Below are 23,264 nucleotides of genomic sequence, written 5' to 3' on the forward strand. Positions count from 1 at the left end.
TTCAATCTTAATTTCTCATCTTTAAGCCACTATTAATTTGCTTCTTGAGTCAATATTTTCCCAGAAGCATAAGTGACAAAAGCAGCTGCCTGGGTGGATGTCCCCTTATGTTCCTTGGGTCTCATCCCAGTGGTGCCTACCCAGATGTGCATCACATGCTGGCTCGGGAGAGGGACTGTTCACTGTACATTTGAAGTACAATCACAAGTTGATTGGAATATATGTTTTTCTTTCCAGTCAGTTCTTTATAGTTTATTCTTTAGGGATCTTTTAAAAGGCACAAATCATTGCCTTATGATTGCTATTCAGAGTAAGCTGCCTGACTGTATCTGACAGTGCCCTTCCCCAGATTCCCCTTTTCTGTCTAGCTCCCTCACCAAGCTGTATCTTCCTGTGAGTATGTTCAGGTAGGACAACAGAATGAGGAGAAGAGGATGAAAATAATTTTTCTCTTGAAGAATACTGATACTACCCAAGTAGGGTAGTTCCTCATAGAAATAACATGGGTGCTGTTAAACTCCACAGGCAGGAGAAGTAGGCACTAGTTATCTGCTCCATCATTGCTCCAGGCAGGGTTGTCTTTACAGACACAGGACAAGGAAATGACAGAAGGACCACAACCACCTTGACAGAGTTCTTGTTGCTGGAGGGCTTTGACTGACAGGCTCTGCTTCCTCTGCCTGAGGCTCTGCCTCCTGGTTTCATACCCAGCCAGGTATGTCCCAGTAGTTTTTCAGCTTGCACCTGCCTGTCAGGCATATTTAGATGGACCATGGCTGTGGAAAACTGCTGGATGGGGAATTTGCTCTTTTGCCTCTGCTTGCTCAAAGAAGAATTGGATGGCATTAAGAGGCTTCAACCTTCTAGATGTTTGTTTCTGTGTTTGTTAATACACTCTCTTACTAAGAGTTCATGTTCATCAAAGTCTGCTTTTTATCTCCACTCATATAGATGCTTGAAAATAAATGAAACTCAGTGATCAAATAAACGCTTCATTTTAACCTGAAAAAAAATATACATGATTTAAAAAATAATTTAATATGGAGCTTCCCATTATTCCCAGTGCTATTGTGAGAATTGGGCTGAAAGCCATACAGTTCCTTCCTTGCCAAAATGGTGCATAACCAAGTTTGTTTAGCAAGCTTTTCATGAGAGTCAGTCCTTACACTGAAAGCTCCTATCCTGTCACCTGTTTTTAAATGCTTCAAATGTAGGGAGCCTGCTGCAGGTGGTATCAGTAGTTTTACTGATCTGAGGCCTTGGGCAAATTCATTTGAATTGCTTTGAAACTGCATATTCAAAATTCAATAAAATAAGAGGGTCTGATGGTGCAGCTGCAGCATATCCCCTCCAGCTGGGTTAGCTGAGATGTTTCAAGGCCCTGGACTAGCAAAGCCTGGGTGTGATGTACAGATTATACAGATAGCTGCCAGGGAAGAGGTTTTGGCAGGCTGGGTACAGCAATACCCCCTGCCAGCAGACTTGGGAGTGAGTAACAGTGGCTTTCGTGCTATGTGGCATCTTTTGCTGGCTTTCCTAGACAAAAATTTGTTGGTGCAATAGTGGCAGCAGGCCAGGGGGAGGGGATTGCCTCAAGGGTAAAGGGATGGAATGTGGGAAAAACAATAAATCCAAAAAGCTCCAGTGGTTTTGAAAGCGACTGGCTATCCTGAATGCCTTGGTCTGGCTCCAAAATGAACTGTTCTGTGGGCGGGTTTCGTTAAATTGCATTCAGAAATCATATTTGCCCTTGGGCAGATACCCTTGCTTTTATGCACACTAGGCAAGTCACATGCACCAAAATGGAATTCACATGGTGCTTTAGTCAAAAAGCTAATGTCACTCATCATACCTTTTATGCATATCCAGTCCCATGGTTCTTTATGCCCATTTAAATATGCAGAAGTGCTTTTTATTATTACACTGCCTGTAAAGTACAGAGATATAGATATATAGGCCATGTAATTTATTGCCCTGTAGACTCTTCTCTGCATATGTATTCATCACATAAATTAAAACCATAGGCATAAAACATTTTGGTTGGTGGGTTCTGATTTTCTCAGATTTCTGCTGTTAGACAGTGGAAGTAATTCCTTTATGTGCCATGCATCCATGCTTTCCAAATGACTCCTTCAGTAACAGTACATGGCTTATCTTTGTAGCATTGTAATGCTGGTATCCTTGTGAGCATCACAGCGCTGGCACAACCAGCACAGTGCCTAAAGGTGAGATAATCAGAGAATACACGCAGGGACGTTATTTGAGCACCATATCGTTGGACTGCACAGTATGTCCCTCGTTACTGAAAGGGCTACCATGAAATTTAATTTAGGGTTTTACAGACACATTTTGAATTGGAAATCTCTGTAATAACTTTCCCTTTGCTCAGCCTTTTAACTGTGAAATTCAGTTGGGGAGTTTTGAAGCAGCAGGTAGTGTCTCAGCACTCTAGAGGGATTTCGCCAGGATTCAGCTAAAGTGCTTGCAAGTGTCATTTCCATATTTAACTAATTTCAGTTTTTAATTAGCTCCATGTGAAAAATGAGAGTTCATGCTGAGCTAAGCTGTCAGCATAGAGGCTTGTTTCCTTTCTAGCCTCTCAGGACAATTACGCAGCATCCCCTGGTTTTTTCAGTGAGAGTGCTTAGCCACTGCACGCTCCGTCCCTCCATTGTTCCCTGCCAGGAGCCGGGGAGTGTGTTGTGTCTAGCTTGCTAAAATGGAGAAGACAAGTTCTGACAATATTTCAGATGTGAAATTGGTTCAGTAAAGATTCAAAGAACTTCAGAGGTCTGGCTCTGAAACATCCAGCAGCACGGAGCGCGTTGCCGGCTCGGAGCTCCCTGGCACTGTGCAGTCGGTGACTGTTCCGAGCAGTGTGTGATCCCTCCAGCTCCATTCCTGCTGCGCTGGGCAGTGCTGCCTTCCAGCCAGCACAGAGGGAAAGCAGCTTTTCCATGGGCTTCCTGGAGCCCACCAGTGAACACTGCAGTGCTCCAGAGGCCATGCATCCCAAAGGCCTGCAGGCCTCCAGGAGAAACGAGCTGCCTTTGTGTAAAATTCCACCTTACAGGATAGGTGGGGAAACTTGGTAATCCTGCATCTCAGCTGCAAACTTACCTCTGAGGACCTGAATGCAAATTGCTAAAATATTGGTTTTGAGAACAAAGTGAGAGGTGCAGTTCATGTAGACTCTGCAAAGCCATAGGATGTGAACAGATTTCTGAAATAATTTTATGAAGTGATAGCAATCCTGAGTTACATTTATATGCCAGTCATATAATGACGTTGTTATTGTTGAAAGAATGCAGTTAGTAATTTTTTAAAATTACATTTAAATGGAAAAATTGGTGTAGATGTTACCTCAGGGTTGGTTTTGAGTTGTTTGTGTTTTTTTAAACCTGTCCTATAAGGTGAGATTTTTAAAGAGTTATGAATAGGTTTGGCCGTATCTTCATTTTCATTTTGGTTTATATCCTAGCAAAATAGAGGTTGTGTGTGTTTTATTCCTCACTAATTAGTACGGACAGCCACTTCCAGCAGGCAGAAGCAGATTTTCTCTATTAGACCATAAAATCAAATGCATCTTTTTCAAATCAAAGATGGATGAGGAAAAAAAAAATCTCAGCTGTGGCACTTTTTGGGTTCTTAATGTTCATAGTGTTGTGAAAGCAGAAGGTAAACACATTGCAGAAACTTGTCAGATAACGGTGACACTGAGGAGTTCCTAGTCATTTTTCTTTTAAGATATTGAGGAGCTGCTTTGATACGTGCTTTCAAGCTGAAGCAAATTCTTGAAAGGGGGAAAAAAAAAAGAAAATAAATTTCATAGTGAAGAGTGAAGCTGAAATGGTAGATAGATTTTCAATATAGTTTAGGTTTTGGGGTTTCTTTAAAATACAGTATTTACTGTTTCATCCATCAGATAAAAAAGATATATAATCCTGGTTTGATTGCCAGCCAACTGGGTGTAACAAGAAGTAGAACTTGAGTGCTAGCAATGAAGTACCAGTGTGTAGTTCTAGCTACCATATATATATTATTTTCTGCCCCTTGTAGTGTGAGTATCCTCTTCAAAGGATAATTCCTGGTTATTTTATTGATATTACTAAGTAAAGTTATTATATATATTAAAATTTATTGTATTAATCATTTAACATAACTCAGTTATGCCTTACAAAATGCATGTAATTGAAGGCAAAGATTTCTGAGGGTATGTAATCTACCTTGTATTTTATCCTATGATTCCTTAATTAGTTGTATACAGTAATGCATACGCTAATGCATTACAGCTCATGTCCAATTCACCCTGCAGTTTAAACCATTGACTTCAGAGGGTAGAGTTTTTGATGGGTTGCATTGCTGTTGCCTGTCGAAAACACTGTTTTTTCAGGCATTGTTATGATACTAGCAGTCTCAAATACTTAAACTAAATAGAGGAGTTCTGAAGAGAAGCTCTCGCCACTGAAGTCAGTGACAATTTTGACCTTGATTACAATGGGCCTTGATTTTAACCAGCTCTAAATGGGCTGATGATGAGCATTCTGCATTGCTGACCTCAGACAGTGCAGGTGGCTCCTGCAGCATTTCGTATGCAAGACGGAAGGCTTCATTAGAGTGATCAGGTATCAGATGCTCTGTACATTAAACTGGCATCATTTTTCTGTTGTGGACAGCAGCTCCATCTGTAGCAGTGATTTCTGCAGTCTCTGCAGTGATTAGTTTTGTCACATCAAGAAGATCAAGCCGAGCTAGTTCTTAAAACCCCATCTTCTAAAAGGCAATTTGAGACATAAGAGATAAAGAAAATTAATACAAATATTAATATTTATGTGTATGTTGTGAAGTTCCTTAGATTAATCAGGATGTAGGTGTCCAAATTAAATAAAAATGTTTTCCATTATTCATGGTACACAGTGCTTGAAGTGGACTTAGGCACACTGGTGTGCTGTCATGGTGTCTCTTGGGACTTCAGATGCATAGGCAAGTTCCTGTATTGGCTGATGAAACTGTGTAGCAGGTGTTTTGGTGATGCAACTCATAATCATATATGAACACACACACACAGAGGAATTCCTTGTGAAATGTCTATTGCTGCAGTCTGAAAGCTTGCAAGTCTGGCACTTCAAAATAAAGCAGTGATCTGAAATGAAAATTCTGGCACCATGAAACCCTTCATTGGTTTCTCGTGTACTTCCATATTGGTGTGATCACACAGAAATCCTGTCCTCACTTGCAGCTTGTATTCCCTTACCAGCTCTACAATTCTAGACGACAAGACACAGATGCAGGAGGGCCAGCTTTTAGTCTCTGAAAGCTATAAAATTTTACTATAAAACTTGTTTTTCCTGTGAAGGTGATATGAGCAAACTTCAGAATAAGACAGGTGAAAGATTGAAAATAGTTATAGTAAACCCATTATGGGAAATGATTAACAGGAATAATGTAAGGACAATGAGGAAAAAAAATTCTCAAAAATGTAACTGAAGTCCAATTTGATAATTGCTTATTTCTTTCAAAATTACCACTTAAAAAGCAACCTACACAAAGAAATATGAGTTACAAGGCTGAGTTACAAGGCTGTAACTGATTGACTATATAAGATACTTATCATATCTGTACATTTTCTTTTCATAGGTTTCTATTCTGGCTCAGTAGGACATCTAAATCACAATACATTAATAATGTCAGTCTTTCAAGGCTTATAGAAAGTCTCGATCTGCACAGATGCTAAATATAAGCTGTACCTTCATTTCAGTATCAAGATATGATTTAGGCTAGGTTTATATATACACCTTTTGAAGCACACTGTGAAAGAAATATAAACAGCTTATAGTGTTGAAAATGAATGAGGAGCTTTGGGAGAAGAAATCATATTTGCTTTTCATCTTTGGATTTATTTCCTCTTTGTAATGAACTTTTAACTCCAATAATTACTTCGCATAGAGAGTAAAACCTTAAACTTTATCATTCATGCAGTGTTTTAAATTGTGATTTTATCAGGTGATTAAATTAAGCTATTCTGTATCATTTCTATTAAGGGAAGAATATACTTTATGATTAGAAATTACACTTTTTTTGTACTGTGGACAGAAATTTGGCCATTCATAATAATGCAGTTTCACTTCATTTAGTGTATGCAAAGGAGTAATAAAGGTAAAAACTATTTTCTTATCAGTGTGGCTAACAGAGGTTGAGTCAAGGTCTGAATGCTTTGGAACAGTGAGATTATGAAAGTCTTGTTCAACATGTTTGTAGAAATTAGGGCAGTTGCTATTTCAGAAGATGAACGTAGTCAAATAAATGTTTGACATGATATCCCTTAGGTTTATGATCAGTATTAAAAGTAAAGCTGTTATTTTAATTCTTGTAAGTTCAGGCCTCAGTGATTTTCAAGAGTATATTTGTGTCTATGTTCCTTGAAACACCAGTTTCAAGTCTCATCTAGGTTCTTCCTCCTCTTGGAAGCAGAATAAAGACAAGCTGGGTACTTTGTTCATGATAATGGTGTCTTTTAGGTGTGAAATTAAAATTGGATTCAATTTGCTTTGTATTAACATTGAATGCTCACAATTGCTCAAAAATACAGCAAAATTGAGTTAAGACCATCCATTTCTGCTCTTCTAAGCCTGTTTCAAAAGTGGCAGTGTTTTGGCAGTGCTGGTAAAGTGGATATTGTATAATGTGATCTGGGATCCTCCAGGCTGAAAGATGCTGTATTGGGTAAATAAAAATATATACACTTTTCTTATTAGTTACAGCCATCTAGCTCAGATGCAAGACCAAAAAGATTGCAGCCTTGACTCATGAAATTGCCATAAGAAGTGAGTTCACGTTACGCAGTCTCAGGAACTGATTAATCGTGTGCCAGTTCTCTACGCTCTGTACAATCTAAGGCCTGTCATGAGAATAAATGAGGAGTGCACTGTATTCTGCTTCTCTTCTAAGGTCTTTGTCATGAGATTCCAGATTCTGAAGGCAGCATGCAATGCTGTTACCCTTCTTGTGACAAAAAGATTGCTCAAAGTGGCACAAAATCAAAACATTTCAGTAAAGAGGACTGAGACGAGCAAAGTCGAGGCCTAAGCCAGGGATCCTTTCTATCCCATCACGGTGGTGACGGGGGAACAAACAGCCACCCAAGGTACAGCTCATGTTCCTGGGCTGGAGCTCTGCTTGCCTGGCGTTATCCTGGGAATTGGGCACCAGCATCCTCCACTTCTCCCTACCCCCAAAGTAGCTGCAAGTGTGTGTAAGCTTTTCAACTATTTTTGGAAGTAGAAAAACTGAAGATGGAAATAGAAGAATGAACTTTCAAAGCATTGCATGGCAGATAAGCACACAAATCACATTACTCCTAATGGGATTTGTGGGTATATCTTTCATGCTGTGCTTTGAAAATCCATTCCATTCAGTTTATTGACGTGCACAGGGAAAGAAATCAGTCAGCTTGGAGGGGGGTGATCAATTTGAGAAAAAAAAAAAAAAAAATTACTTTTTTAGGGTCCCCCTATTTCTTCTGTGTGAACACAGTGACAATGAAGCATCTTATATAGCCTTTCTTCCATCTCCTTTTCGCTCTTGAATAACATTTATTCCAAAGAAAGCAGTTAATTCCTAGCAGAAGTTTTGCTGCTGCTGACAACAATACACTCGCTCATAGATCCTTTATGATATTTCTATAAAACATTTCTTGGGCTGGATGCTTTAAAGCAAACATCTTGTTCTAAACAGTTTATTATCTAAAAGAGTTTACATGCTGAGGGTGAAATTATACCTAAGGATTTCTTTCTGATGTTCGAGATTGTGTGAAGTCAGCTCTCCTTTCCATTGTGCTTTCCAAGGCACAATGTGTCCTGCGTTTCCCTGGTGAGCAGAAGGAGCACAGCTGACACTGAGTTCATACCTCTTCCACAGCAAGAACTGTCCAAAGCTGAGGTTCTGCCTCCTTTCCCTTGGTTCATGTCCCAGAAATGTAGGTGCTGGGATTCACATTTCCTGTGTCTGTTTTTATAGGAACACTCTGGGTGAGAGAAGCCCAGAGCTGGATTCTCCCTGCAGCAGTGAGGAGGCCAGTGGGAATGACAGCCTGAGATTCCTTCCACTGATTGTTTCATAAACCTTCTGGTTAAACAGTCCTCCTGAACCCAGAAAATACACTGTCTTTCTGTTTCAAAAGTTACAAAATGCTGTTGTTGTTGTTATTTTAAGTATAAAACTATTGCAGAGCTCAGGCACAATTAGCAAGAGTATAAACCTGTGGCTGGGTAACATATAGAAGCTTATATGTGGGTAACAATCTGAGCTTAATTCAATTGATAGAAAAGTGGGAAAAAACCATGCAGCAAGATATAAAAATACGCAGCAGTGCCATTATAGTTAATAGAATTTTCCATTTTCGGCATTGTAAAGTACAAAAAGTGACTCTGAGAAGTGAGAGGTCTTGTTCATTGTTATGGGCAGGATAAATAAGACAGTGAAATGGTTCTTTATTGTGCTCTCTAGATCTAATACAGGCAGGCCTATTGTTTTATTGAAAATAGTGGGATCTGTAAATTCTTGAAGTTGTGGATTTTGATAATGTTTTATATGGAGTTCCAAAATGAATGTTTAATTTAAATTTATTAGGAAGACGTAGTGCATAGCAAATAGCAGACTGATGATTAAGATGAATTGCTGAGAATGAATGACCTTGAAAGTAAGCCATCTATTTGTTGTTGAGCTTCAATGGTCACAGTCAATAAGCAGGAATTTTTGCATATATTTCACAAAAGAAGTATTACATTTAGATCAAATGATCTATTTTTGGAATGCAACTTTAACCTTGCCTACAGACAATTGAATGTCCACAAGCTGAAAAGGCAATATAATCAGGAATACATCCAAATGTTTTATATGAGCTCTGTAGGATTCTTAGTCATTAATATTAAAACAAAAGTTCATAAATACCCTAAGTACTGGTAGTCCAAAAAATTATGGAGTTTTTTTAGCTGATCTTTGATCTCTGCTATCAACCCTGTAGAAGTTAAATCCTTATCTGCTGTGTCCCTGAGATCTCCAACAAGATATTTTGAAAATGCACCTCTCATAACTGACTCTGCTGTGCTATTAATTAGAGTATTTACCATTGTATGGATGAATAGCTACACTGGGTTGAGACACCTGCACAAACTTTGTGGCATGTCAGCAATTGCCATTTCTGTACTGCATTCTCTGCCTGAAAGTCATGCTGCTTCTAGGAAATGCTTTATGGCATAAAAATCCCAGGGTTTGCCTGTGACGTGTCCTACCAAGCATTCCCTGGATTGCCAGGTCTGGTGGATAGGTAGGGACACATGCTGTGGTACTGTGTAGGGGAGAAATACTGGGACTAGTGGATACACTCTGGAGTGTTGTGTGCGTGTAGGAGCAGCTGTGTTGGGTTAGATACAAGTCAAATTATTGGTTTATTTGTCTCCAGCACCCAAAAATGGTTATCTTGTAAGAAGAAAAATCATGTATGTACTTTTCCCTACTCATCCTCCAACCTCTGGTCACTCTAGGTCTTTTCTGAGAGGAGGGGTGGCAGCATAACAATATCCCTTGCTTTGTTTACCCTTCCCATAATGATTCAATGTTTACTTACTTGAAATTATCATCTAGCCCAAAATTTTCCTTCTGTTTGATATTAGTCAGATCAGAAGTCATTATTTTACATATGGAGTTAAAATTACTCCTCTCCAGCATATGTTATTTTGCAGGTTTGAATTTCATCTGCCAATTTCTGGCCCAGTTGCTCAGTTATTTTATGTCCTTGTGCAGCTCTCGGTCAGGCCTCTTCTTGAATAATGCATTAGCAGCAGCAGACTGCTTCCCTGCATGGCCTGTTTTCCATTTGGAATTCTATCATATATACGATGGGTTTGGATTTTTTAAAATGGTACTTTAGACTTTCCTGTAGATAATATATCAAAAGTGGCAGATGTCCACCCAGCAAGCCATGTGGCTTTTGTTTTGTTTTAGAACAAGGCGTGGGAATGTGATCAATTTTTGTGACATCTCTTGGATACCCTCAGGAGAACTCTGGCATCCTTGTCACAGTCACATGAGGTATTCAAGGAAGAACAGAAAGTTCTGACAGTTCTGAATTTTAGGAGAGACGTCATTGTTTCTCTAGCAAGGAAAGGTGCTACTTGCTCACATTGTTTATTTTAAGACTTCTCCTTTTAAGTAGCAGTACTCATATTCTTTGGTAATGGTATTTCAAGCACTTTAATATATGTTTAACAGGTGGATTGCAGGTTGGAGCTCCTGAAGCCACTGTCCCTTTCTGCCAGTAGCAGAATATGAAAGGGCATTGGTGTAATTGTGAGCTTTCTCTGACACCTTCCTCAGCCCTTGTCAAGGACTCCATCCCAGCTTCATCCTGACAGTGATCCTGCTGCAAACATGGCTGAAGGCTGCCCAACAAAGTTATCGAGCAGAGAGTGGTGCCAGCCTGTGATTTATTGAAATCTTTGTCTGGCTTATTTGTTGCCAAGTCCAGGTTTTGTGGGAGAGGACTTTTACAGATTGTCCCCAGTGGGGACATAACTTTGTACATAATCGAACACTTGCAGTGCTGCCCATCCAACAAAGCCTCCCTGTCCTCTGTGTTCAGTGCCTGTTAATTGTAAGACATGTTAGCAAAGTGTGGATCTTGGCTGAGATTTAGTTCAGTAAATTCTGATTGTGTGTTCGTGAACTGTCTTTCAACCTCTTCAGATATGAGAGGAGCTGGGGAAGGCTTCTTACTTGCCTTGTTATAGCGGCCAAGAATCCGTGCTCCTCCGCAGAGTCCTGAAAGCACTAGTTAGAATCAAGTGGATTGTTTGCAGCGCTGTGCAAGTTTTTCCCATGTAGTTCCCCCATTGCTCTTTCCTGACTTTCAGCCCCCTGCTATTCCTTTCTCGAGCATCTCTTGAGGAGAGGTTGTCAGCTGTGATGGATTGTGCATTCATTCTATAATGGGGGCAAGTAATCACTGGGGGATAGGCCTAATGCACTAGCTTCACTTGTGGCTTGGGTTGAACTTGAACCTCTTTCTCCAGAGGAACAGTAGAACTTTAAATTACTATGTTTCTAATCTTTTAAATAACTGTTATTTTATGAATAATAATTGAGATCAGTAAGATCAATTTCTGGTATTCTTCAAGTTGTTCTGCTTGATCAAGAAGTAATAACTAATAAAGGACCATGAGTCTCAGCTTAGTAACATTTAATACAAGTAAGCATGCAATAATGTTTAATTATTTTTTAATTTTTTGGGGAATACATTTATTCTTTTCAGGTTGTTTGGGTACCCATCTATATGCACACAGAAGTGCAAAACACTAAATCTGTTTCGCTTCATACAAACATTGTGGTGCATTAAAACAATATTCAGACCATACGAAATAAAAAAATAGATGTGCAGATAGGTCTTCAAATATAGATGCTATGAAATTAACATTATGCTAAGATTTATTAGGTACAAACCTTTTGTTTCGTCATGTCTGTGATTCATTAGACCTGGCTTGGAAATTAATTTGATGTTGCTGAAAACTACATAATAAATAACAAGAGTTGCATCATTGTTCACCTCGTGAGTGGATGGAAAGGAAACTTTGAATATTTCTGCTCCTATAACACAATGGCCTTTGAACAGCAAATGTGCTTTTAGTGTTCATTTGTTCATGTTGTTTGTGATATAATGGAGTGATTTCTTGTTTATATGAAAAGAGGTTGGCCTGCTCCAGACAAACACTGGATATATCCTGACAAAGTGAAGTCACAGTTTGATGGGTTCATTGTGGATGACAATAATTCAGGGGTTAATAAGCATGAGTAGCTGGAAATTAAACTATGGAAATATTCTTAATGCTGTTCACTTGTATAATCTTCCCATCTTTTAGTTGCTTAGGGAATAGTGAATTTTCCAACAAGCAAGCAGAGTGTGTTTCACAGACCCTAACTGGGAAGATGCAGAAGAAATGGAGAAAATGGTGGATCATTAGTTGGCATATTTCTCCCTTCAGGAAAGAATATTATCAAGTAAAGGGATAAGTGAAAAGCCTCATTCTGCTCTGCCTATTGGCAGACACTGAGTTGTACTACAGGGAGATTTCCAGCTCACAGAGACACCAGAGGTCTCTCCTTTTAAAAGTACAAGGTCAAGAGTAACAGGAGCACAAAGACAAGGCAGAGCTTCATGAGCTTGGAAACCATTGTCCTTTAGACCAAACTCTGAATGGAGTGGGCAGTGGGTTCATGGCCAGAATGAGAGAAGACCAGTGAGAGAGGAATGTGAGGACACTACTGAGTTTAGAGAATTTCAAGATAATTTGCATGTAAGTTTTATCAGTTTTCTGTGTATTTGTGTACCTTTTGGGACTTCTTAAAATAATATATGATTCACTCTAGCAACCTCTATCTTATGTAAGTCTTAGACTGATCCTTGGCAGCTCTGCCACCTGGAGTGATGAACTAGGTCTCTGCTTTTGTTCTTGCTGCGCATGCGGGTCTAGCTTCCAGGTCCTTTTGCTCTCTGTATGTGTATGGTGCTCGAGTGGGAGTGAGCAGTTGATTATTATTTTTTACCTAAACCTCAAAAGTTGTACTTAAAAATTTCTTGTTTCTAAATTCTCATGGTTTACAGAATATAAATACACTATTCTGAGTTACTAGATGTGTTAAACGAACCATATAAATTCTGACAAGCTCAGTGTTTGAAAATCAAGTATCAAGAGAAGAACTTCTAAAATATGCTTAAATGTTGAGGGGGGAAAAAAAACCACAAAAATAATACCTGTAAGTGCTCTGTAAAATATAATTTGTAGATATGTAAATTGTTGTTGGGAAAAAAACAAAGTCAGTTTCAAAATAGAAAAGAAAAACAGAAAAAACAGCAAACAGGCACAAATTCACTAGCCCAAATTTCTCCTCTGAGACGCATCCACTCAGCTTCTGAGTGGATCCCCACATTTCTAATTAAACGGGCTTCTACTTATTCCTTTGCTGGAGGCATTTTGTTTGATTAACAGAACAAAAGGTTAATCATATAAATTTGCCATCTCACAGCGTTGTGAAGCAGCAGAGAGAAGGTATCTCCTTGTTCCCCCTGCTCGGCTGCCAGTCAGCTCTGCTCGATGCGATGCAAACACGGAGCTTTCCCCTCAGGCCCCTGTGACACACTTTTCTCAACTCATTCTTGGTGGAAGGTGAACGTTCCTCATGTTTGTGACTGCAGCTGTCTGAGAGGAGGTTTGTAGATCACCTCATGGATGTGTGAGCTGGGCAGGAGATTCTCAGTCTCCATGAGGGATGGAGCAGAAATGCAAATCCCTGCCCCGTTAGGAAGGAGCTCTAATTGCTCCTACCTAACGTGCATCTATGATTAAAACACAGAGCAATGAAGTTATTAATGAAACCATGGTGTGCTTGGAAGCAGATGGATCACAGGGTTTTTTTAATACCATGTTAATAAGATCTTTTATAATTCCTTGTCTGAATTTACCTGGTAATTATAAGGTAGCAACTATAATTCTCTTGGACAGACTATTAGTTATGATTTCTTTATCTCTCAGTTGTAAGGACTGGTTCACACTTGAAGCAGCAGGCTTTCATCTCTGCAGGTGACCTACATTTATGGTTACGCTTGCAATAAAATTTTAAAAAATGGCAACTTTGAATAGACACACAAAGAGTATAAAACACAAAAGTCTAATTCTCCTCTGTGACTTGATTTCATTTTGGGGATCTGAAATTCACCTAATCTTTATGCACTCTTGGCTTTTGGGGCTGGTCCAGCTGAATCTGGTGCCTGTGCAGGGTGTGGGAGTTGCTGAAAGCACAAACAGGCCCCGAGCTGCTCCTCTGCTGTGCCAGCCCCAGCACAGCTGTCTCTGTTCAGTGGGGACAGTTTGGATAAGCTGCAATTTGGTGGGGTTTGAGCTTTGTGAATGATTTTTCAGTTTCATTTGCTTTACTGAAAAAAAAAAAAAAAAATTGGTTTCTTGAGATTAGGGTGGAAAAGCCTTTTAAAATGTTTATTTTGGCAAGACAAAAAAGTTGTAATTGAATAAATCATTTGATCCCACAAATTTTTTGTATATTTTCTGAGGATTCTTAAACATTCTTTAGAAATAAATTGTGAGTAGTTTCTTCTCAAAACATCCTTTTCAGGTTCATGTCTGGTATTTAACATACCAGAGGCTTTAATGGATTTTTGTTTGTTTGTTTTTGTGAGGTATTTTGACATAATAGAAACAAAATTTGCAAATTCAGCATGAATAAGAAATCTGGCAACTGCCCTCTTCACACAAAATGTCTCCTGATTTTAGTTACTATTCTTAGACATCTGCTTAGTCCATAGGATGTCCAGGGGTAGATGGTGTTAGGAAAGCTGTCTTGCTCCCCAGCTGCATTTCTCAAAAATACGGAGGTTAAACTCTGCGTAGATTGTGTGCTGAGAGATTTCCAGGGGTTGGGATAGATGGATTCTGGGGGTGGGGAGTGCTTTTTGTTTTCTTGGGGTTTAGGAATACACATATGAATCAGCCACATCTAAATGGATTCCCTGCATTCAGAGATTATCTGAGATTATTATCTGAAACTGTAAATGGCGGTTTCTGAGAAGTGTTTTGCCTCTCCTGTCCCTAACATTTACTCTTTCAACATTTAGTATGTGGGCACTGCTGGGCCATTTGTGACCACTACAGTCACTTGGAACTGGATGCAAAATCTCTGATAGTCTCGTGTGGATCTGACACTGCAGAAGAGAACAATTCTAAGGGTGCCCTTAATCATATTCTTTTCCTGCCCTCAAATTGACAGTGAATCCTCTCAAACACCTTTTGACATAACTAGAAACGCTATTCTCTGTGCTGTATAGGTTTACACACATCCTGTGTAAGCAGGAAAATATAAAGAAAGGGAAAAAAGCAGCTTGGTGGGCTTTATCCCTCAACACTGCTCTGTATTGTGAGAGTGCCATGGGGATAATGTGATGAGAGTACGGAGATGTATGCAGGTAGCTGTGTTTATACAAGGTGAAGATGCACATAAATCCACTGGCTGAATGATTCAGACCTGTCAAGTCTCATGCATTATGCACAGGACTTATTCAATTAGCCCTGCCACGGTGCCTGTAACTCCAGCACTTGTGCAGGCCGTGCCTTGGCCTTGCTCCCGCTCCTGAGCTCGTGTTCCAGGTGCAGCTGCACAGCCTCTGACGTGGCCACACGGACCTGCCTCCAGCACGGGCAAACCTTCCCTGCCCAGGACTGTGCAGGGCTTGGGGCTGTTGGGTCAAAAAACTGTGAGGTGAAAGGGTTGGCAAAGCCCTGGGTTTGTCAGGGAAGCTCAATCTACAGAATGAAGACAGAGGCTCTATAAAGGCTTCAAACTGAGAGTAGGTTTAGGTTGGGTATTAGGAGAAATTAATCCCTGTGAGAGTGGGGAGGCCCTGGCACAGGTTGCTCGAGGAACAGGGGATGCCCTAGCCCTGGAATTGTTCAAGGTGAGGCTGGACAAGGCTTGGAGCAACCTGGTCTAGTGAAAAGTGTCCCTCCCTATGGCAGGGGATCAGAAGCGGATGGTCTTTCAGGTTGCTTTCAGTTCATTCTGTGATTCTGTTATTCTAATGTATTGATTTAAATAAGTTGTACTAAACACAAAATAATTGCATTACCAAGTCACTACTTTACATAGGGCTAAAGCCAATTTTATAATCAACATATAAATTACCACCTGTAATTTAAACTCGGAGCTGGTACTTGCAGCAAGTGCTTTTGTTTCCCGATTTGTGTCCCCCGCACTGTGTGAGTCGGGAACGTGGTGCGTGGTGCCCGGCTGTGCCCAGAACGCTTGTTGTGAGCATTTTGCCTTTTGTATTTCAGTGCCAGACAGATGTGTGTGTCACCAGGGCTCGCTTTTGTTTACTTGGCGTTTTGCGGTGGGAGGGTGTTTTGTTGTCTCTGTTGCCGTTTCTTTTAGCACATCCCCATCCCTCCGAGCCGAGCGGCTTAGGGCTGTTCCCCTGAGCCGCTCGGGTGTCAGTAGCCGCGCTGACCGCTGTCTGTCTCCCCTGTGTCCGCAGCGATGCATCTCCTGGGGCTGAACTGGCAGCTGCAGCCGGCCGAGGCTCCGACCTTCAACAACGGGCTGCGCCCGGCGCGCCCGCCCGCCGACGACGGCCCGCCCGCGCCCCCTGCCGGCAGAGGTGGGTCCGCGCCGCGCCCCCGACCCCAGCCGCGACAGAGCGCCCCAAAACGCCGCCGAACCGCCCCAAAACGCCGCCCATTCTCTCACTCCTGCGGCTTTCGGCACACCCCGTGCCGGCCGGGTGCTCGGGTGCGCCGCTTCGGGTCTCTAGTTTATCGCTAATGAAGCTGTGCTGCCGCGGGCGCTGGCGAAGTGCTGACAGAAATGTGCTGTGTTCACTGGCTACGTGTCCTTTCTCCAGGTATAGCTTCGAGATCTCAGAGAAAGAGGAAGCTGAGGGAGCTGGGGCTGTTCAGCTCCGAGGGGTGACTGAGAGAGACTTCATTAATTGTTGAAATATCTGCAGGGAGGGGTCAGAACACGGACCAGGCTGTCCTCGGTGCCAGCCAATACAACAGGAAGGTGATGCTCAGAAAGCTCCACCTGAACATGAGACAGAACTTCTTTCCTGTGCCTTGACTGAGCACTGGATCATATTGCCCAGAGAGGGTGTTGATGCCTTTTCCTGGTCTTAAACTCAAGAGTCAAACACGGTTAGAAGGGGAAAAGGGATTTTACCTTGGGATTTATTTCAAGGATCCTTGGGTACACACATCCAGGTCAAATGCACACTGCAATGCACACCCCCAAAAGATGGGGTATAACATTATAGGTGTTACTAATTAGCATATCTATCAAAGATTCCCCAATGAGAGGCTCGAATGAGCCCCCCTCCCCAAGGAGCCTTCCCCTGGATGGTTCTATCTTAGTTTACAGAATGTGTTCTGGAGAGGACCTTGGGGTCTGGGGCACACTGATCCCCAGCTACAAAGCTTCTAAAATGTTGAGTCTCTCAGCTTGACAGACAAGTCCAAGAATGTAGGCAAAAAGCACTAAGAATACAGAAGTTCTAAAAAAGGTATAACAGGGGTATAAAAGAAAAGGCAAAAAATCTTCATGGCATCAGTGTGGAGTCCAGAACCTTTAGGACACAATCCTGTGCCCTGTGCTCTGGGTTGACCCTGCTGGAGCAGGGGGGTTGGACCAGATGACCCAGTGTGATCCTTTCCTACCTGACCCATTCTGGGATTCTGTGAAAATCTTGATTTAGTAGAAGTGCATTGTAGTGCTTGAGAGAAGTCAAGAACTGGCTTGCAACCAGGACCACATCCCTGGTTCTTCTCTCTCAGATGAATTCTAATAGAAAACGCCAAGGACAGCAGAATCTGACCCATGGAAAACAATCTGTCCTGTGATATTAATGTGAGAAATACAGACAACAAATGGTTTATTTTTCTCTTAAAGAAAAACTGTCCAGTGGAGGATGACAAAGACATGGCAATTGAAAGAAAAAATAAGTAAAACCTAGAACCAGAAATACTTTCTTAAACTGAGAAAATGTATGTTAAAAACACAGAGAAGTTACATGTCACAAAAAGGATTTTAATCATTTAAATTGAAGGCCTTTTATTGGTGAGGTTCAGGGGTTTTCTTTGCTACATCACATAAGGTCTTCTCTGATTATTACAACAATTATGGGGAGAAGGCAGAACAGAATGTTACAATTAGACAGAGCACCTCCCACGTTTTAGTGTGCTGGGATGGTGGGATGGCGTGACTGGAACAGGAGAAGTCTGAGCACTTGCTTTTTGTCAGCTAAATAGTTCTGTACAGAGGCTGAGCATTGTCTTGCTCTCAGGACCTGTAGCTCATGTTAAACCTGATAATTGCCAAAGCAAGTGTTAGGAGCAAATGCTGACACAGGATACTTGTATTGGGAAAACAATCAGTTAAAATAGAGCTGGGAGAGGAAACTGAGTTGTTCTTTTATGAGGTTGATAATTTAACGGATTTGCTTCTGTTTTCAATGAATGGTGCTGCTGCTGCACCTCAGCTTCTCCACGTTTTCCATGGAGGGTCTAGTTTGGACTTCCTCCTTGTCATGAATTCCTACATCCTGGTGGTGCCAAAAACCTGAGGATTTTTAGACAAACGTTCACTGGTTTGGCTTTCATCTCTGACTGGCTGTAGGTCAACGCGGATGAACAGCACATCCCTAAGTGCAAGGTAGAATGTTTGTATTGCTGCTGAACTGCCTCCAGGTTGTGCACAGGTGAGAGACCCGATGGTTTTGGGCAGGAAGCTGAAGAGCTCGGGTCGGCAACTACAGTCATTTAGCAGACAACTGCGGGGGTTTAACACCTTTCCCAATTCCCTCCCTGCAGCTTTTTGCTGCCATCTCTGTGCAAATATAGGGCAGCAGGACTGTTGAATTGGAATATGCTCATCTGCCTGGGGCACTTCAGTGCGAATTCTGGCAGTTTATGCCAGCCCCACTCTAATTAGCTTTGCACATTTGAAGAGGCTGAGATGCTGTTTTGGGAGTGGTAACCTCCTGTAGAGGAGACAAGGAGACAGAACTGCTGGTTGTGTCTCAAATTGCTGCAGTTAGCTTTCCTCAGAGTGTGTTGGAAAAGTTTACTTGTTCTTCTGGCATTTTGTAGAAGGTTGCTGAAATGCTGATAACGTGGGGGAAGGAGGAAGAACAGTATTTAAGCAAGTAATCTTCCACAGTGGAATAAAATGAATGACAGGTTTGGAGAACACAAGGAATATCGAAAAGACAAATTCTTAGAGCAGGGAAGGGTGAAGAGTTTTTCTACCTCACCTTTCTTTTTATTATGTCCAAGCTAATATTGCTATCCCAGCAGTTTTTAGGAAAGCCTCTGACAGCTTTTAACACAACAACCATTTCAGGGCTCTGGCTGTGGAGAGTGACCTTTCTATAATTGACACAACTCAGGATGAAGCCATTCTTTTCAAAACATGGGTCTCCCAAAGAAACCTTTAACCCCTAGTCTGAGAAGGGACACTTAAACACAAGCTGTGCCTACTCAGCAAGCAAAGCATTTTAAAGTAGAGCAATTTGAAAGGGGGGGGGGGGGGGAAGGCAGGTATTCAATGTGATCTGCCTGTTCCTTATTAAGAGACTAAATGCTGGTGTGAAATAATAAAACTGCAGTTTAAGAGGAATGTAAATTATTTTATTACTGCATTTTCCTATCTGAATGAAAACAAAATTCACTATTAAGATAACACAGTTTCAGGTTTTTTTGTAATTACACACTACATCTCACTAATACTGGGTATGTCTGAAAGGAGGAGGCAAGTGTAACGGGCAGAAAAATCCACAGTGCTGCTGTAAAACTGCAAGTGAAGTCCACCATGCTGTGAAAGTTGTGTTGACCTAGGGATTTAAATTAGGAGACAAAAATTCCTTTCTTAATACAAATCGTAAGGCAGTATCCCTTGAAGGTGCATAAAACCCCAAAAATTGATACTGCCTTGGAATTTCTGCAGGATGAGATAGATTTTAATGACATTTAAAAAGCTTTCTGAGAGTGAAACCCATTTATCTCTCACGTATCTCTTACGTTGCGTAAGGATAATGTTAGAATTTTGGTGTAATAAATCTAAATTAAGGGGAAAAGTGGGGAAAAAAAGAGGCATGTTTGGAAATAATTGCTTCTTCACAAAGAAGTGAAATAGGTGACCTTATGGGATTTATCTGTGCCTAAATTCTGTTAGTCTATGCCAGAAATTTTCTACATTTACAATTATGTGGTAGGCTAGACACACATTTCCATAAAATCTGTGACTATGTGCTGTTTCCTTTTTAATTGACAGAATATACCATAAATTCAACTTTAATCATTTCAGAGGAGACCTAAGATAACCTACAATTTATGTGAAAATATCCAAACTCACCCCAGCTGAAAATCCATATAAAGAATGCTTTGGTGTCAGCTTTTTTGCTTAGGACATATTGTCTTTGATGTGCTCACAAATTTAGCAAATTTTCTCGTCATTCAAAATTGACTTGGTATTTCTTATCTTGATTGTTTGCTGTTGGAATGTTCTAGAAAGCTGAAAAACACAGTAAAAGATTGTGATCTCTGATTCTAGAAATCCCCCTTTTAAAAGAGACCAAAAGTAATTGTGGACAGTTGTGGACCTGAAAGATCACTTTAGGTACAATAAATATTCTGACTCTTAGGAAAAAGTTGATATGAATTTGTGTTTTGATACTCACATAATCCAGGGTTTACTTCTCTTTGGACGAAGTAAACTTGATCCAAGTTTGTGCTCAGTTTGAGATATTTCTCAAGTCTGTCACAGTGTATGTGGATTTCAGAAAGACTTTTTCAAAAATATTACAGTTATTAAATATGAAAGTACTGAAGTGTCATGAAAAAATACTTGTTTCCAGATATCAAATGCAGAATTGCAAATATAATGGCAATAATGAAACGAAGAAAGTTTAATTAGTCGTTAAATTTGGCACCATCTCACTTGCTTGAGATGAGAGAGAGGAAAAACAGATTTGTACTGATGTAGCAGAAATTTTCCTTGGATAGATGTGGAGAGCTGAGCTCAGCAGTCATTGTGAATTTGTACAGGTTGTCTTCAGCTCTCTCCAAATGATGTTGAGAGCTCTGCCAGATGCTGCAGCTGCGAGTCACATTCTGGTTTGCACACAAATTATTTTGTAATAGTTAAGATATTTTATTAGCAATGGAGCAGACAGGCAATGCTAAAGGAGTAAGAAAATTCTGAAATGGGAGGATGTGCCACCCTTACAGAGGGATGAGTTGGGGTTCAGATGCAAAGAGAGCAGCTCCTGACTGACTGCCTGAGGCACCGGTGCCACCCCGACTGTGCTCCTGCTGAAACCGACCCAGCCCACAGTGTAAGGACTCGGCAACAGCTGCAGGGAGCTCTTTGTCGTTTTGTAAAAGATAAACTCATCCCTCATTAACAATGTAAACAACATGAATCTTTTGGTTTCTACTATTTCCTTTCAGACGCTTTGAAACAGACTATCAAAATGTAATAACACTCAATGTATTTTAAATGTCACTTCTGTTTCCTTCATTCAGTTTAATCAAGACAAGCCATCATTTTCCAGGTGGATTAATCTTATTGAGTAGTTATGTGACTAATGTAATGTAGATCTTAATTAACACGTTAGCTAGCAGAAGTGTTAAGATGGAGGCTATGAAGGCTTGCAGATGTGGTCTTCTGAATATACACCAGACTCAGGGGCTGGCTTAGAAAATCAAAGGATTTGGCTAAATTCAACAGGAGTTTTAGATTTGTGGTTGTGTTAATGGTGATAGCATGAGTTGCTCTGTTCAAAGTTAGGTGATGAAGTTTGGTAAATACCATCAGAGGTGATTGTTATCCTGATTTAGAAATTCATAATAGTATTTATTTGCTCTTTGTGAAATGCAGTGAACCAACAGATCTTAATTTTATTTCAGTTTTAATTTGCTTCTGATTCTGAAAGCGATGACTCTTGTGAAGTCATGCTCACATAATTGTCAAGATGTGCCTAAATTTTTAGGTGTATCAGGTGTGTCATATTTTACTAAAAGCAAGGTGTTTAATTTCACTGCCACATTGATTGGGTGCAGCTGAGCCAGTGTCTTCTGCATAGACTCTATTTGACAATTTCTTTCCTCTTGCCACAACAGAAAATTAGGATGATGACCAGACAACCTGAGATTTTGTTTTTGTACCAGAAGCTGTTTTCCTGGACTTCTGAAAGCTCATACACTCAGCAGTTTCCTTCCTCCTTCCTTCACAAAACAGCTCATTGGTACCTCAGCATCTTCAGCAGAACTGAAGTTCAAGATGTGCCTCAGCAGCTCCTCCAGACAAATTCTCGTTGCCTGGCTTTTTAGCTCACTGTAGATGAGGGAGTTTGTTTTGCAGTAGCAGTCAATCTATTGTACACATTCCAGAAATAATCTGTTCTCACTTGAGTCCTAGGGCACTTAGGTGATAGTAGATAATTTGAAGTGTAAGTTCATATGGGGAGCTGTCAGTGTGGTAACAGTGCATAGCACTGATTTTTCCACTGAAGACATTTGTACAGAAAAGACATTTTCTACTTTATTTTATTTGCCTTCCTGGAACAATAAGACATGTCAGGTCATATAAGTAGCAAATTTACCTAAGGAAAAAAGTTAAATTATCATGGAGATCCATAGTAATTCTCACACAGTCTTTTTTGGCAAAAAGTCAGTGGAGTCTCTTTTTATATTGAATGGTTTCCTTTACACAGCTGTACCATAAATTTCTTCAGAATTCCAAGTCATCTGTGAAAATCCCTGGCTATATAAAAAGAACAACAGAAAAATAAGCTAGATAAAAAGATAAAGTAAGCTATGTCTGTAGCAGTGATTTATACGAAATATAGAATTACAGGAAAAGAAGGTAAAGAGAATTTAACCAACTCCTTATATATTAGGGGTTTTATTAGGTTATATTAGGGGTGATATTTCTTCCTCGTATTTAATTTGAGGTTGTCCACATTATTTTGGTAGTTCATTTATGATCCACTGGAATGGTTTTTCTGCTAGATGTTTTTCAAGAGTGCCATCAAGATGCAATTTGCAGTCATCCCCGTGATAGAGGCACACAGTCACAGCACTGGAGTTAATTGCTGTTTAAATGTGATGTCTGTAGTGTGACACTGCTGGTAGCCAGATTTCATTTTTATTTTTAATTTTAGCTACAGTGTAGGATACTGTAGTTATAAATAATCAAGTATATCTGGTTTCAGTGTAAATACAGTTGTGCCTCCATAGCTGACACTGCTTGACATCAGTTAAATTAAAGGCTGACTGGGCATGTCCCATCCACTGCCACCTTGAATCTGACCTCCAGCTCACAGGTGAGACCTGCTGACAACTTAGCAGGGGGAGCTTGCACTGCTGTTGTCATGGATTGCCTGTCTGATAGCTTCAAAGGCAAATATACTTGAATGCTAAAACAGTCTTTTCAAATGTATATGCCAAAATAGTAATTCAGCTGGGTAAATAAAACAGCAGTTTAAATGAATAAGTGTTATTTAGTTGATGAATATATGTTTGACTGAGTGATTGAAATGGCTCCCCTGGGTAAGATGAAGAAGTGTGCTTTTAAAACTCTTTTGTAGATGTTTATAGAGAGAAAATGACAGGGGAAAAAAATCGAGTATCTATGGGGTTATGAGA

General features: G+C 40.4%; 1 protein-coding gene across 6 annotated transcripts in view; it reads left to right on the top strand.

Moving 5' to 3' along the window:
* The window catches only part of TENM2 (teneurin transmembrane protein 2), a gene marked incomplete at both ends in the record, with an annotated part of 482,831 nt that overhangs the window by 344,524 nt on the left and 115,043 nt on the right, over window positions 1-23,264 (top strand). For all 6 annotated transcript variants that reach the window (XM_082291373.1, XM_082291374.1, XM_082291375.1 and 3 more), the window contains one exon: window positions 16,097-16,219. In XM_082291373.1, the coding sequence (XP_082147499.1) occupies window positions 16,097-16,219 (123 nt within the window). The remainder of the gene's footprint in view (window positions 1-16,096; window positions 16,220-23,264) is intronic.

The sequence above is a fragment of the Coloeus monedula genome (genome assembly GCF_965178545.1).
Source record: "Coloeus monedula genome assembly, chromosome: 15".
Lineage (NCBI taxonomy): Eukaryota > Metazoa > Chordata > Aves > Passeriformes > Corvidae > Coloeus > Coloeus monedula.